Raw genomic sequence first — 16,663 nt, 5'->3', positions numbered from 1 at the left:
TCTAAGCATAAGCACACACATTTCACAAAGCAAAATCGAAAAAAAAAAGTATAAGTATATCTTAATGCATATATATATTTGGCGCTATGGAGTGGATAACAATTTTAAAGTTGGTAGCGTTTAAGCGCTGGAAATGCGAAATGACAAAAACTGAGAAACCGAGAGAAATAATAAAAATGAAATTCATGTGTACAAAAACAATAAAAAAATGCGTTTTCACTTGTTCCGCTGCTATTGAAAAGCCATTTTCCATCAAATTTTCTTTGTAATTTTCATTTATTAAATCCATTTTTTAGATCGGAATTAGTTCCTTTTTTCAATGCATTTTCATTCATATCATTACTAAAGTCAAATTCTTGCCATGGCCAATGAGAACTAAAACTTCATATAGCTTACATTTGGTTTGTATAGTTTTAGTTTCTCGCCCCTGTCACGAAATTGTATTTTTGGATAGTTTTTTTCTATTTTCCTAAGTTGGCTAAGTAAACGTTTCTATTTGGGCAAAAATAAAGAGAAGAACGCGTTGGTATATTTGTATTATTATTTTGGAAGTGTATTTTATTGATGCACTGCAATTTACAAATCGCTTTAGAAATAAAACATAATAAATTCTAGGCATAACATAATATATTTCATAATTGCACGAAAACGAACCCGAGAACGAACTATATATCCTGGCCGTAACCCGGCCAATATTAACTGGCCCATATCGATCAAACGAGACGGGAAGCAAAAGTCCAAAGTGGAGGAAGAGTTGGTTGATGACCCGATTTTCCTACTGACTGGATGGAATGTTATTACTATATGTGTCTTGGTTTCTGTATATTAGTGTGTGTGTTGTGTTGTTTTATTTTTCAATTTATCGCATTCAAATATAAATTTCATAATCATGATTCTCTAATTGCGTTTCCCTCAAAAAACTTCATTCATAGTTTGTTATTTTTTGGAAACTCCATTTCTGGCTACGCTTAGATTTAGTTTTTAGGCTGCAAATGCTAAGAAATTATGTTTCTGATGTTTATATATAAATATATTTGTTGTTTTCATTAATTTATTATCGGTATGATTTTTTTTTGTAGTTTTTTGCTTGGTTTCGGCTTTTTTCATATACATATACATAAATTGAATTTTGTATATCTCGAATTTTGTCTCCCGACGTATATAATTTCGCTCCTTTTGCTTTTTGTTTTATATAAATTGAAAACTTAATTGTAAATGTAAAAATGTTAAAACTACATTCAATTATAAATAATGTTGGTTTTTCTCTTGTCGTATTATTTATATGCAATGTTTCGCTCGTTACGTAATAATATTTATAATTAATATTAATTAATTAGCATAGTTTACGTTATGTTTATGTAATTTTTAAAGCAATAACAAGCCATTTATTTTAATTTCATTTATCTTTCCTCACTAATCATTGCTGAATTAATCGGTTTTGTTTTTGTTTTTGTCTTTTCCAATTTGTTTTTTCGTATAGTTTTGGATGTACTAATTCATGCTTCATCGTCGACGAGTCCCGACAATAAATTCACTCGATTCTTTATCTCAATTTGCAAAATTGTGGAATTCTCCTCGACTTTGGGCTTTCTCCTTGCGCGTTTAAATTATTTCACAAAAATTGTACAATCTCGCAGAAGGAGAGAGATAAGTGGAGACAACAACCGACACCGGGCCTTTCAACCTGTGACCTCATAATTGCACCTGAATAAATGTGATGGATGCCATTTAGTTACCCCATTGCGTAATGTCAATATTTTAATGTTAGTTAGCTGACGCTCCTTCTGTCTCGTGGTTGTTTGGATGTGTTGTTGTGGGCTTCTGCTGTTTACGCATTTGTAACATATATAAAAAATATGAATATAACTATTTGCTAAAAACCTCTAAGATGTACGCCATGTTAAAGCATTTAGCAATCGCAAAGAAGTGGATCCTCGCCGATCCTGACAGCTCCTGCCAGTTACCGCCAGATCACAGCACATATACATATGTACGCAGCTGCTGTCTCCAAGCTTCCACACCGGTCGCCATACGCATTTAATTACAAAAAGGGTATCAAGCGTGCCATCCTGAGCGCGTTCTCCAGGAAGGAGCTCCACAAGTCGTTCAGGCGCTTCGAGCGCGACATCAAAAAGCGCCAGGTGAGCAGCACCGCCACCAGTTTGGTCAGCTGATGCAGATAGTAGAGCCTGAGGTAGAAATATATACAATTTTAAAACCTTTCTGGATCACCCTCCTCTTCATATTTTCTCACCTGAGCATGCGTTTTCTGCTGGCCGGCAGCGATTCGGGTCGCTGCTTGAACAGGAACTCCCTGAAGCCCAGAACGTAGCGCTCCACATACTTGTCCCAGTTGATGTGGCGCACGTCGAAGACGAAGATCTCGCGATCCTTGGGACTCAGCGTGTGCAGCAGGGCGTGGACGTTGTCGTCCTTGAAGCGCCATTGACGTGTGGCAAAGTACTCGAGGCATTCCACAGCTTTGGCAATTTTATTTTGTACGTTGACAACGCTGTAATATGCATATATATATAATAGTAGTAGCTAGGAGGAGTGGCCGGCCAAACTTACAATGGCTTCTTGCCCATGATTCTAGCCACTCCGTCCAGTATGTAGGCCGGTAAAAAGTGCTTGGCTATACAATTCAGCGTGTTCATGGGGCGGTTCATGCGCAGGTCGCCAGTCGGATACCACAGGCAGCCCTCTGGGGAAGAAACAGAAAACAATTTGCGTATAATTATAATGGTCACATTAGGCGAATATTATCTGTGCTCACCCAGGGGATGCTTGCGCACACTCGTCATGGCGTGTTTGACAAACTCCGACCAGATGATGGGATTGCGCTGGCCGGTGCAACAATTGTAGATGAGTAGGTTGTTTGACTTGCGGGTCGCTGTGCGCCAGGCGGCGGCGATCATCAGGTTAATCACAATATCGACAGGTACCATATCGGCCACATAGTTCTTCTCGCACATCATCGTGCGGAACATGCCCTTGGCCAGCGCCGAAACCAGGCCCGTTGGCCCATTGAAGTTGTCCACCCAACCGGCAAACGGCTCATTCAGACTGGCAGTCACTGCATAACAATCAAATTATTGGATCTATATGTACATAAACTGATTTCTCCACTCACCAATCGATGGCCTCACAATGGCAACGGGCAGATTACCAGCCTCCTTAAGTAACATATGCTCCGCTAAGGCTTTTGTAAACGTGTACGTATTGGGACGCTTGCCAATCAGGCGCGGTGTAAGCTTAAATATATAAAATGCAATTCAATTATTAAATTATACAAATATAATACTCTAAGTAACCGACCTGATCGAGTATATCCTCCGGAAGCCAGTTGATTAGTGAAATGATATCATCGGGGTTGTAGGGCGGTGCGTAGATAACCTCGGACACATCGGTTCTATCGCAATTGCAATAGGCAGTGGATACATGGATTAGTGCCTGTAAAAAGGGTTAATTGATTTAGAAATCGTTCCGTAGTCGTTTTCTATATATCTCCCAGTCTTACGTCCAGTGACAGCATGCGATGGCAGAGCTCGACGAGGCGTTTCGTGCCCAGCATATTGATTGTGACTGACAGTTTGAGCTTCTCATCGAATTTCACGGTGGCAGCCGAGTGAAAGACAACGGAAACATTGCGACACAGTAGGTTCTAAAAAAACGTAAAGTAGGTTCTCTATGAAAGTGCATTCAATTTGAAGTGCGAAGAGACTACGCACCTGATCCTTTTCTGAAATACCCAGTTCCTCGGAAGTTATGTCGCCCGAAATGGGTATGACTTTGCTGAGTTCCTTGGGCTTCTCCTGACGCAGTGATTCGAAGAGCTGCGGAATATATGCAACATATTAATACAATGTATTAAGCTTCTCCACAACTCCTTTACTCACTGGTGCATTCAGTAGTTCCGTGAGTCGTGCTGACACTTCTTGACCGCGTTTCGGTCGTATCAGTAGATATATATTCCTTATTTCCGGACATGAGCGCAGCAACTTCTCCACCAGGACCTGCAAAAGCGTACATACATCAGAAATCGATTAATTAATAGCCCCTCAGTCATTGAATATAGCCATTAACCATGTAAACGATTATTGTTACACCCACAAGGACACACTTGACCCACTTCAGTGGTGTCTGCGGTTTGACTTTACTTGACTCCAGTTGGTCGTGGGCGCAGGGAATGGGAACCCCGCCCCGAAAACGATGTGAGAATTGTACTGGAATCAAGCAGGCAGACAAAAGGGGTAGTGGGTGGGAACTTTGGGCTGTTAAGTGGGTGGTTTGGTGAGTGGTGGGCGCGGCAGTAGCACAAAATCGATGAACAACACACAGCACCACTGCGAGCTCAGAGTCTGGGCGGCGCCACTGCGATTTCATGTCATAATGACGCAGCCAGGAGCCACCGACATGCAATATTTACAGAGGAAAAAATTGGAAGCAAGTTTTGTCATTCCCATACTAAGATGAAAACAGAAACTACGTTTACCTTCTTACGTTTTACAATTGCGTTTTAAGACCTTTAAGTATGAAATTCTGTTAAACAAACTACACATCGCCTTTTCTCTCCGTGCACATGTTTAACAAAAGCTGGCACAAAAATTGGCACAACAGCCGGAGGATATATTCGGAACAGTGAAACGGGTATTCCGCTGCACCACTTTAAGAACAATTAAGCGGAACTCGGAGTAGGAAAACCAGCCACACCAGATGCATAGGCGCAAATGCATACTCGCCATTATGAAGCTTTCGCATGGCAGGCGACGATGAGTCAACATCGTCTAGTGGAGCCAGCTCAACGTAACTCAAGCATTACGGCTTTAAAAATCAAATATTAAAAAAAAACAAGCAAGCCAAGTCAAGCTCACACGCACATGGCACGCAAACAGCTAATAAAAAAAGTGCATCTAAAATTCAGGGTGGCTAACCATCGAAACCACCCACCCAGCACTCCATTCCATGACTTTTTGTTTATCAGCGCGAACACAAATATTTGTGCATATTTTATGACTGAGAAACACTTGAAGTTTTCAATCGAGCCCAACCAGGCCGTCGTCGGGTTCAATAGTTCAATTCGGAGTCAATAAACACGAGGCGTATGCGTGACGTGAATGAAAGTGGCTAGCCAATGGCCCACAAAAGTATGCAACGAAAGTGGGCGTGTGGGGTTTTTGGGCGTAAAAATGGAATAATGGAGTAAACGGTGGGTTAGTTGGGCCGAGAATCTTCACATGTATTGGGGAAAATAATGTACCATGCTTACAAGGTTAAGTTATCTCAACCAATTTACATTAAATATATCACAAAGGTAATTTACCAATTTAAAACTATTTACTCTGACGCACGAAATTACATTCAATTTTAACTAAAATATTTATATGGCGATTACACAAACTAAATTGTCTTCAATCTAAGAAATGATTAAATAAGATGAATAAGATAATCATCCGCAAATTAGAAATGCTAGTTATGTGCACTTACGTGCTTATTTAATACGTACTAGACTAATCAGATATCTAAACAGAAATTAATTCAATTTCCCCGATTCACCAGATTGTTTCCTACGTTATGAAATGTCTGATATTTCAGAACTCACCTTTCCCATAAATCCAGTTCCGCCTGTGATGAAGACACTACGTCCCGCGTAAAACTGGGCTATGGGCACGTAGCTGGTGTCGTCCGCCCGGAAACGCTCGTAAGGCATCTGAAGGCCGTTGCTGCTGGGCGGCAAGGGCAGGGCCGTCGAGGACGCCACCGCCGCCGCTAAGGATAAGGACGCGGATGAGGCGGCTCCGCCGGAGCCCGCGTTGGACCCGGCCGCACTCGAACTGCCGTAGCTGCCGGAGGAGGAGTTGGCCACGCTGGCGGCATGGGTTAGTCCGTTGGTACGGGCCAAGGTGCCGTTGAGCAGCTTGGTATCGTGACTGTTTACGGGCTGGGGGGCTGCGGACTGTTTGAGGCTGCTGTTTGGCGCTGCTTCCGTTTCCGTTTTGTTGGCTGCCGCGTGTGACATGTTCGATTGTTGTCTGTGTGTTTTGTCTGTGTGTGTTTTCTCTTCTTTATCCTTTTTGTGTGCTATTATCCTGTCGTTCGGAGCCTGCGCTTAAGTTAAAGTAGGAAGCAGTTCTTTGTCATTTGCAGTGTGCGTTCAAGTTTCCAAGGGCGGTAGATCCCTTATATTCCTTCTTGCCGTCTAATAGGTATATTTTCGGTTTGGAAGTGATTACTCTGATTTTCCCTATTTGGAAGCTGCTGAATTGTTCATAAAAATTTATTCAATTAAGTCCTTCGAAAAGCTAGTTGAAAATCCTTCTGTCGCCGTTGAGCGTCTGTCCATGTTTCCATGAGTCGCTTGTCCTGGAGGTTGCTTTCGGTTGCTTTTGTACAAAAAGTGTTCAGCAGGTGTATCCTGTGGGTTGGGTGGGGGTGAACAAGACCGATTTCTTACAACTTCCAAGGTTTAGTGCTCTTCTGAACTGTAAGACAAACCGAAACAAATTTAACATATTAATTGAAGGTGTTTCATATTTGAATGCTTTTCAGTCTATGCAGCTTTTTATAAAATTAATAGTTATAAATTACTGAATAAAAATAGTAATTAACACTAGAGCACAATAAAAACGCCAAATACTTTAGCACACAAAATTTTAATTCAATTATTGCCGGTTGATAATCCTTTAATGATTTTTTGTTTCCGTACTCATATGTGTAGCTTATAGTCCATTGACACAATCATTAACCCTCTTCATTCCCTATTAGCTTCTTTACCCAATAAGCTACGAACAACAAATTTGTGTCAAAGTAAAATGTCCCTCTAAAACCAAATCAAAGTGCTAGCAATAATCCGCCCAGCCTTCCATCCATCCACCTATCAAATTATATATCCATCTATCTTCTATCAAAACGTCATTTATCCTTGGGACTGGTCTAAAATTAGCAATCATTTTGAGCCGCATCTGATTGGCAACCTAAATCCGAGCTATGACGTCTAAGAGCTTGGCAATCGGCCATCACGAAAAAGGATATGCAAATGACGTCGAAGGATGTATGTAAGGGAGCACTCCACAACCACCGAGATCTCGAATAAAGTTTATCCAATGGCCCGCAATTGAATTTAACGCACAATAGAGCTAAGAAAACGAAATCCGCTTCATGCTTAAATCGGCTTACAAGGCGACAACTGAAAACGGAACACGGAAAACCGAGAACTGAGCACTGAAGACCCGTCGAAACGAACCGAGGAGACGATACTGTCGATAGCAGTGACAGTTGGCGAATGCCCACTATATGTCTGGGAACACTTCATTCTATATTAAACGATTTTTACATGAGCCGAGTGGAGCTGCGCTTAGCTGCGCTGAGATGAGCCGAGAGATTCTATTGCTATATGGCGACCCGCATGATCAAGTGCCACTTAAGTGTGTTTCACACGTCACAATATCTCCCCAGGTCCAAAATAGCCCTGTGTTGTGAAATCAAAGATCTACAGTCCCCAACACAGGGAGACCCATTAAATGGTGAAAGATTGGGTGTATTTGGGGTGGTGGTGCTGCTGGTGGTGGTTCCCAGGAAATACTTATACTCCTAAATAGGTATTATTAACCTTAGCCAATCCAAACAAACGGTTCGGTTCTACCGACGTAGTTCCTGACTGTAGGGTTGTAAAAAATCCCTAATGAATTTGTCAACAAGCGTGGGTAACAAGTGAATCAACAGGGCTCTGGCTAAAAGGAAAAAACATATCAAATAAACAACAAATCGTATTTGTTTCGCCGCTAAAAATCGCAGTATTTGGTTGGGCGGGAACAAACCCTTCGAACCCCCTGCATCAGAAAGTATACCCCAGTCTGCGATGTAATTCGCCAAATGCCTTGCTAATTGAATTTCAAATTTATTGTTGACCAAATATTGATCGTAACCAGGAAGCGGGGAGTGAGTGTGTATTTTTGTATCTGACTAGATTGATTGGTAGTTGGATATACTTATGGGGTGTGACGTCATTCTGCGATGATAGTCACGTTGATGATGATGTTGGCTTAAAGCGTGGCGTCGTCGTCTCTTGAACGAATTTTTTGGGGGTTCAAACTGCGGCTGCCCATGACTTTCACTTTTTATTTTTCGAATCTTTTGTAGGTCTCCTCTGATTTTTTTCTTCTTCTTTTTCAAATATCTAAATTCCGCAATATTTTTTCCGTCCATGTATTTAAATTTGTTTTTGCTGTTGTCGGCTATTTTTTTTTCTTGGTTAAACTTTCGTTTTCAATTTTTTAGTTTGTACCAAAATCTACCGCCACAGATGGCTGGCACTATTTATATTTTTTCGGTCATTTGCATTTGAGGGTTTCTTTCGCGGATTTCGGAAAAAATACGGCGCTGCCCTGTTGCTGTTACCCCATGTGGCCAAGAAATGTGTTAAGAAATTGGCACATTGGTTGTTTGTCTTTCGACCGGGCATTATCGTTGTGCGGCGATGTTATCAAATCGCAGAGGGCCGGCCATATCCGCTGAACTAGTTGGGTTGCGGCTCTATAATTAAAGCTTAAACCACTTTGAGACGCGGCAATCACGGCGGCCTCATCACGTAACTGTAAATTTATCAATGAAGCCTCGAGACGCTGAGACCTGGCCAACTTCGCCGACTGGTTCCTCTTCATTCTAAAGTGAAATTTCTTGAAAATCAACTTTTTCTCGCCCTCCCCCTGCTCACCCTCCTCTTCTTCAGTGCTCCTCTTACCAACTGCAACGAAAATTTGCGCGCCAGCGACAAGAGGCAAATGAACCGACGACCATCGAACCATCGCTTTGGCCCAGCCACGCCTCTGCCCCACCGCCGCTCCTCACACCGGACCGCCTCCCGCCCACCGCCCCACGGAGCGTGTTAACCAAACATGAAGACCGAAATGTATCTGCGTGTGTGCTGTTAAACGGTAAACATTCAACATTCAACCTGCCTTGACAAGGTAGTTACACACCAGTCTTCGCTGCCCGTGTATTGTCTGACCCATTTCCTATAATCGTGCCGCATTATCATCATCAGCAACCTCGTCATCGTCATCAGCATCGACTTGCCGGACATTTGGAAGCGACCGCTTCACAAATTGTACCCTACCCATACCCTACCCCTTTTTGGGCTGACCAGGGATAGCTGACCATGCAAGGAACTTAAAAAAATAGTAATAGTAAATAGTATTCTGCAAGGGAGAGAGAACTTAAAATAAGTTCGAAAAGTATTATTTTACAATGAAAACCATTATAAACTTAAATAAATCTATAAAATCAAGTAGGTCAACAAGCAATAAATCATTATCGCCTGTAATTAATTAGTATCCAATGAGCTAATCAACGATGGCAAATATCGATAACGATTATAAAAACCACTCATTCTGTTTACAGATTAGCAACTCATTTGACCTTTAACACACTTATAACGTGCGAAAACAAGTGTTGTTCAATTTGAGGGCGTCTGTTAGCCGCCTACTACTAATTACGTGATACACTTTGAGAATCTTAGATTTCACTTGTCGTGATTGGAACTTCCTCAAGGGTATTCCGCGTTTCGACCACATCCACGGTGGTAATGATGTGCCTTCTCCCATGGTCGAAGACCCGTCTTTAGCCGCGTTTCTTCATTGCTCTTTCCTACACTGTCTCCTCTCTTCGGGCCCTGCTGTTTCCTCATTTGGAGCTTGTTGCTTTCGGATTACGAGTCTTTAGCACTCAGGTCTTCGCCATATAACATATATATAAACTTACAGCCGCATCGAATGCTTCCGCATGCGGACTATCGTCTATAGGATGGCCGCTAAGATATAGCCATACGAACCGTGCGATTCTGAGGTGTATTTGTATCCCTTGGCGGTGGTGTCAACCTGTTTGTTTTGGCAATTTGGTAGCTCGTCTCGTTTTCGGATGGGTTTCTTTCGCCGCGGACCGCATCGAATCGAACTGAATTGACCACAAACGAAAGTTCAAATATGCATTTTCACTTTTCAACAATGGGAGGCCCCTCATTATGTAAACCCAGTAGACCTCGAGCCACGGCGGATGCTGGACAGATGTGTGGATATATGGATGTATGGACCCATTTGTGTGTGAGTGCGCATAATGGGTCTGTGCCCTCTATTCTATTGAACCTTTGAGTGAGGCTCTGGAATTGTGGCCTGTCCGGTTGTCACTGGCCGGTGGTCGACTATGTCTGCTCTTATGGTTATCGTAAGCTATCTATGCTTTGTGTGTAATTGAATAAATCTGTAGGGGGTTGGATAGAATGGATCTCGGATCTGTCTCCCCTCCCACTGCCCATAATTCGTGTGGCTTGATTAACAAACAAAAGCGATCTCGCAGTTTACAGCATAAAAGTTAAATTTAACTGTGTATATAATGGGGGCTCCCCCGCCCCACACCTGTCGGTGGTACCCCCGCATTCGGAGGTAGTCAGCAGATTAGCTACCCAATTTAAAAGCTCGGCCTCCATCCCGCTCGCACCCACACGCGCTCGCTAGATATTAAATAATTCACAATTTTAATATACAGTTCATCTTATTTTTAGTCCGGTCACATGAGCTAAGACGAAATGTCTACTGGCTCAATTAAAACATTCTTTTAGTCGGGCCGTAATTAAAAGTGGTCGCAGTCGGCCAATTTGAATAATCAAAAACAATTTGGGCTTTGCAATTGTAAGATGAAGATTTATGGAGGACTAGACCTTAAGATAAGACCCATTTCTCTTAAGCTGTGAATTGTGAAACTGGGTCCATTCACATGCGAGTTCAAGTCGAGGCTTCAAAATGCATATCAATTAGGTGACAACTTAGTAGATATTCCAAGTTGCAATTAGAAGGGCACACAGTACACGCGCCATGTGTTAGTTGATGGAATCTCAAAACAAATTCGGATGTTTAAACTAGATCGTAACAGCAAAAATTCAGCTTTATAGCTAATAGCAACAAGCCTGGGCACTTTTTATTTAAATATAAATAGTTATATTTATATGCAAAATAGCAACAAGCCTGGGTAATTATATAAAAATGTAAGATTCATATACATATAACAACTTATTCTAATCTCTTAAGAGTTTTTTACTTGTTAAAGAAATACGAGAAATGTAACCTATTGGTATACCTATTGGTAAATATACCAGGCAAACAATGAAGTGGTTGACACAATATGGGTATTTCCTGGCTTCATTTACAGAGAAATACAATATCTGTGGTACACGTAGTCGTCAAAATTAAGAGGTTTCGAGGAAGATTCCTCCCCAGATTCCTACCAAAAGAAAAAACCCCGCACCGAGCTTTACGTCACAGGCCTGCGAAAGTGTGAGCTCAATAAACAATCGATCTGAATGCCAAGTGGCTGGCTTAATGGCTCCGTAACCCATTTTGAGTACGACCATTAGCCCCGGTGGCCAAGTAGAATGAATCTAGCCCAAAGTTGCGAAAGTGAAAAAGAAATTCGATGTGGCGCTCTGGTAGGCCAGGCACGTAATCAATAGAAATATGTCGCCTTCTCGAAGTCGGAGATACGATTGCCGATACTGAAAAATACCGATACTATATGCCAGTGCTATAGGCTATATGTATATAAACGTTTTCGACCACGCCGTATTGACTGTGGCAACAATTTCGGCTGAGCTCAGCGCTTGCTGTCGATGCATTTGCGCATGCGTCCACTCATTTCACTTCGCTCCATTCCACTCCCAGCCAGAAATGTGGGTCAAGTCAATGTGGGTTCGCAATTATGACACATTGTCCGCGTCCGAGAGACAGATATTTAGCCCACAAAAAGCAGAAATCGGTGTAATGATATTTGTAAATGTAAAAATTAAATAAACAATCGACCGAACGCTCCCCCACTCATTTTACTGCTGTGTTTTTGGAGGGCTTTTCGGCTATTTGGTTTTTTATTTCGGTTTTTGGTTTTTCTTTTTTGCAACCTGAGATGTAGTATCTTTGTGGCAGTAAGTGTGTGTGTGTGTGTGGCCATGATCCATGTTTATTTATTATGCTCCATCGTCTTTCTGCTGTCGTTATCGTTTTCATTTTCGTTTTCGTTGTCGCTAATCGTTGTCTCGTCTGTGTGCAAATTTTATTTGTAAATATGCAATGATTAATATTACAAATATACAGCAACAAAAATTTCGAAAATATTAGTTGCCTCTTGAAACTTTCTCGCAGCAACAGCCTGCATATTACTACAGGCAAACTTCTATAAACTGAACCTACACGTGACTGGTATTTTATAATCTTGTCGTTTTTTGAACTTATGGAGTTCAAGAACCCATGACCTATAAATCAATTTCATGTAAGACAAATCTTATATAGTGATGTAATTTTATGAAATGAAATTAATAAGCTTTTGTGTATATCAAAACCGCATCTTAATTTAGGCGCCAATTTGAAATTGGGTCATTGTCTGAGAATATCTTCACACTTTTAAAGAAACAGTGTTATAAAACGACTGAGCCCTGCGCGACATATTTACGAAGCAGCACTATAATTGAACGTTTTAACGGGGGTCAAATATTAGCTAAAACTGAAATTGCATAATCCGACCAAAAAGGAAACAGCTCAAATATTTGTGGGCCAAGCCTGGCTTGCACTTACATGTCAGGCAAACATAAAGCCGATGCTATTGGCTCTAATCGAAGTCGCTGAAGATGCTGCAGCCGCAATTCGTGTTTGCATTGACTGGATTAGATTTTTCCCACTTTGTTTTTCCGAGAAGCCCCGAATTTAGGTCATTGACATTGGGCGACTTGCGAATTCGTTTGTTATGGTTTCCGGTTTTGCGGAACTTTTGACACTTGCGTTGTTTTTGCGGGCCGTTCGATCGCGTTGAAAAAAACTGAGAACGACAATTGATATAGACAATTCTTTATTTCGTTGTTGACACTACTGGCAAGGCAAGATACGATGATACCGATAACTATGCCCACTCCTGACACACTAAAAAACTCGAGACCGAAATTCTGCTTCTTCTGTTGCTGCTGCTTCTTCTTCTTTGGTTGCCCCCAAGAAATTTCTCCAAATATTTTCACTTTTGCAAGAGAGTGCGAAGAGAGGAAAGACGAAGAATGACCGTTGCGCAGGCGCAAAGAAATCAAGCGACGGAGAGAGGGAGAGCGCGTGAGAGAGTTGACCGTTCTTTGATCGCTTTCTTAACTTTTTTAACTGCTTTTCTTTACCATATACTATATGTTCACACACATATACACATATATATATACAAAGTGTGATCTTTAGCGACGCGTCTGCTTCGTCGGCCGTTTGGAACTGAACTAAACTTGGCCCTCAAAGAAGTGAAAGATTTATGCAGTCGGCTCCAAAGCTGCGCTGCCAAGAAAGGCGCACAAAAGAAAGCAGCGCGAAGAGAGAGCGGCGGACACGTAGATTTCGGTTGCGAGATGTGTGATGCCATATGTATTTGAGATCGCCAGAAGAGAGCGAAAAAGAGAGCAACGTCGACTGAGGCAGCATGCAACAAGCTTTAATTGAAAAAGCCGCAAAAGAACGGTGTGTGTGGAAAACAAGTCGTGGAAAACGGAAAACCGGAGGAGAAAGAGAAGAAATTGGATATGTGGTCAGGCACTGACATTGACCACTCACACAGACGCCGGCAGCGACGTTGGCAGAGCCAAAAGAGGTCAAAGTACACTTCAGCAGTATCAGGTATCTGCCACTGCCTTCGTGTGCGTGTGCATGCATAATCTTGCACTTGCCACCAGGTAACAGTTAACACAAAAACATAAACACGCACCAACGGCCAAATTGTCAAAAAAAAAACTTTCGTGTCTAATTGAAAGGCACGTCACACTTGCGGTTGGAAAAAGGGTAACCGAGGGGGCGGGGAGGTGATTAATTCACCACAGTTAACGGCAAGAACTAATCGACTACACTGGAAAACATGTGTTAGGCAATTCTAAAGTGTTCCTAAAAAATGCCATTAACCCTTGCACAAGTTTTTAAGGTGGAATACAAATTAATAGTTTTAAGTCTGACATCAAGTCTTAAACTTTTCTTGCAATTCTTTAAATTCACATTAAGTTCAATATTTATGTATTAATAATTTTAAGCAATATGCTAGTGCTCTGAATTTCTTTGCCAGGTAGTAGAATCAATAATCATTTATAAAAGATGAGCTTGGAACAGCTTTTCACTGATTAACGAGTAGAATAATTAAGTAATTGAAAGTATAGTGGTTAAAGTGATTAATATTCAATAATGCTTTATCTGTTTATTTTAACTACCAAATATGTAATATGGGTAATTAGTTAATATACAGCTTAATATAAGTTTAACGACTTTGACAACATATAAAAAGTAGGCAATATTTGAAGGTTAAGCACTTTCATTACCAATAACCAGGAAACATTTGCACTTTGGCATTGGCGTAGCTACTTTCATTCATATTCAACAGTCAGCCCTACTATTTTGCTCATTGAAAGCTAAGAGAGTCCATGCAAACAAATACTTTAAAAAATAGCTCCACAATGAATCACTTAGTGAGAAAAATATCAGCGATTTACGTACGTCATCAATACCTTTTAGCGAAATAGCGAGCTTAGGTATAATATATATTCAAAATTTCAAAATAATATGTTTAAGATGCTTACATATACGACGGAGTGTTTATAACAACTACATGACTAAGGCATACAAAAGTGTTTGTTTTCTACATTAAAGGACGCACGGAAATGATTTTTTGGTGTGCGGTGGGTGTGTTTCGTAGATTTGACTGCCACGTGCCCCCAAAATCCCTCTAAGTGCACTGGCAAACATTTGAGTTTTTAATTGATTGTGCACACACTTCTCACATTTTGCGGTTTCTGTTCAAGCACCATCCCAAAAATAAACCAACTAAAAGCGGAAACTAGTCTCAAAATCTAAGATTTCGCACGGCGAGGTAAATTTCAGACAAAGTAAAAGTTTTGGCCAACCCATGAAATTTCTTTCTTGCAGAAGATGAAAAGGGAAAATGGGAATGGCTGGAAACGAAGAGGCTGGGCGGAAATCCAATCGATTGCCTACTTTTAGGCCGAGCTAGTAAATTCTCATCTGACCGGAAATGGGCCAGCATAAAACAAAACTTTCGTCAGTGACAGGCAATACTCACATTAAAAATGGAAAATTATGGAAAATTCAGAAAAATTAATGGCCCATAAAAGTTTTTATGCTTCCTATTTAAATGTTGTATAATTTATTGTAAAATTTCTGGATCATTAATGATGCGGATTAATGTCTATTTTGATTTCAGATGAATCAGGTATGAAACATAATAATTTTTCATAAATAGCATGGTTTTCATCGTTGTCACTCAAATGCCACACTTTGGAGACTTAATGTATGTACAGCCCATCCAGCCAGCACCCCTCCATCAAGTGCTTTGTTAATTTTTATATTTTTTTTAATTACACAAAGTTACGGCATTAGATGGCGCCCTGTTGACAGGACCTGCTCATTCTCATGCTCGTCCTCGTCCTTTTTATTTTTCCATTTTCTCGGCTGTGAAATGGCAAACACTCACACACATGGTCAAAGGGGAGCGGGGCTTGGGGTGGAATAGTAAAATCGAGGGGGAGGTAGACAACAAAACGGGGAAAATGACATAATGCACTTGAAATGTTATCGCCTTGCTGTCGAGTGCAATAATACACTCGCACACACACACACACATACACACACTGGCACACACTGGTCGGAAAAATTCGGATTAAATACAGATTATTTATGAGACCCATTAATGGGCAGGTTGTCAGCAGCTCTATTCATCTTGGGGCATACTTTCGGGCCGAGCACACACCAACACCCCTACTGAATTTCCTCAAAAAGTTTTCCGGGCGCGATGCCACTACTCACACATCGTTTCTTTTTTATGCAATATCAGCTCAGTCTTTGGAATTTTTTCTGCACTTTTCACGTTTTTTAGGAAACATTTTCAACGTTTTGGGAATAATGTAAGCGTTATCTGAATTAGTTAATTTCCTTTGAGATATATGATGAAACTTTCGGGGGAAATACTCGCGTCGACCGCCTTGAAAATCAATTGGAAAATGCCTGTTTCATTTTTTTCCTGCCAAGCTCCCCAAGATTATTTCACGCGCCTGCTCTCGTTTCGAGAGAGATTTGTGGCAAAGTCTCAAGAGAAGAAATTTGTCCTGGAGAAGAGAGAAATTCACTCTTTGGCTACCATTTTCTGCTACTATTTTCCTGGGCGTCTGCCGGCTTTTCCGGGGGGTTGTTGGTTGCTTATATAATGGCTAACCAGCTGACTCAACAGCTCTATTGGTTTTCCGATAAGATAGAGCTTTATCTGTCGGCTCTATCAGTTCAATTTTAGGGCCACATACAACGGTGGTTAATTAAGTAATTTTCTAGGAAAACTCGTTGCAATATTAGGCATAGTTTCAGGCTGAATGTCTGTTTTCCGCGCATCAAAACTCAGCAACACTGGCTTTTCACTAGCTCTTTGCTGGCTTTCTCCTGACACGCTCTCTTTCCGGAAAGCTGGTCTGCTCTTTGGCGGAAACGCGAAACGGAAATGTCAGATTTTCTGCTAAATTTTTTACAACCATCGACGCCAAAAAGCAGCGACATTCTCCGGATGAGATAATAAACCCAGCGACATACATTTTTTTATAGGGAGCGAGGGGGTCCCC

At 41.2% G+C, this 16,663-nt stretch overlaps 1 protein-coding gene and 1 long non-coding RNA gene across 3 annotated transcripts; both read right to left on the bottom strand.

Moving 5' to 3' along the window:
• Positions 1-529: 529 nt before the first annotated feature.
• LOC6609471 (putative fatty acyl-CoA reductase CG5065) lies at positions 530-6,395 on the bottom strand. The gene is made up of 10 exons (XM_002034120.2): positions 5,603-6,395; positions 3,900-4,016; positions 3,732-3,836; positions 3,521-3,664; positions 3,319-3,453; positions 3,134-3,254; positions 2,777-3,076; positions 2,572-2,704; positions 2,255-2,512; positions 530-2,189 (listed from the first exon to the last, which is right to left on the bottom strand). The coding sequence occupies exons 1-10, from the start codon at positions 6,017-6,019 to the stop codon at positions 2,042-2,044; spliced, it is 1,878 nt and encodes a 625-aa protein (XP_002034156.1). The 5' UTR covers positions 6,020-6,395; the 3' UTR covers positions 530-2,041.
• Positions 6,396-6,402: 7 nt separating this feature from the next.
• Positions 6,403-16,055, bottom strand: LOC116800344. 2 transcript variants are annotated; one of them, XR_004361276.1, is made up of 3 exons: positions 15,864-16,055; positions 12,612-12,852; positions 6,403-6,482 (listed from the first exon to the last, which is right to left on the bottom strand). It is a non-coding gene; the product is annotated as an uncharacterized LOC116800344 (long non-coding RNA). The 2 variants fall into 2 exon arrangements; XR_004361275.1 differs by lacking the exon at positions 15,864-16,055 and adding an exon at positions 13,193-13,369.
• Between the last annotated feature and the right edge of the window lie 608 nt (positions 16,056-16,663).

The sequence above is a fragment of the Drosophila sechellia genome, chromosome 2R, assembly GCF_004382195.2.
Source record: "Drosophila sechellia strain sech25 chromosome 2R, ASM438219v1, whole genome shotgun sequence".
Taxonomy (NCBI): domain Eukaryota; kingdom Metazoa; phylum Arthropoda; class Insecta; order Diptera; family Drosophilidae; genus Drosophila; species Drosophila sechellia.
The sequence above is the reverse complement of the archived record's forward strand: the minus strand, read 5'-3'. Positions and strand labels throughout refer to the sequence as shown.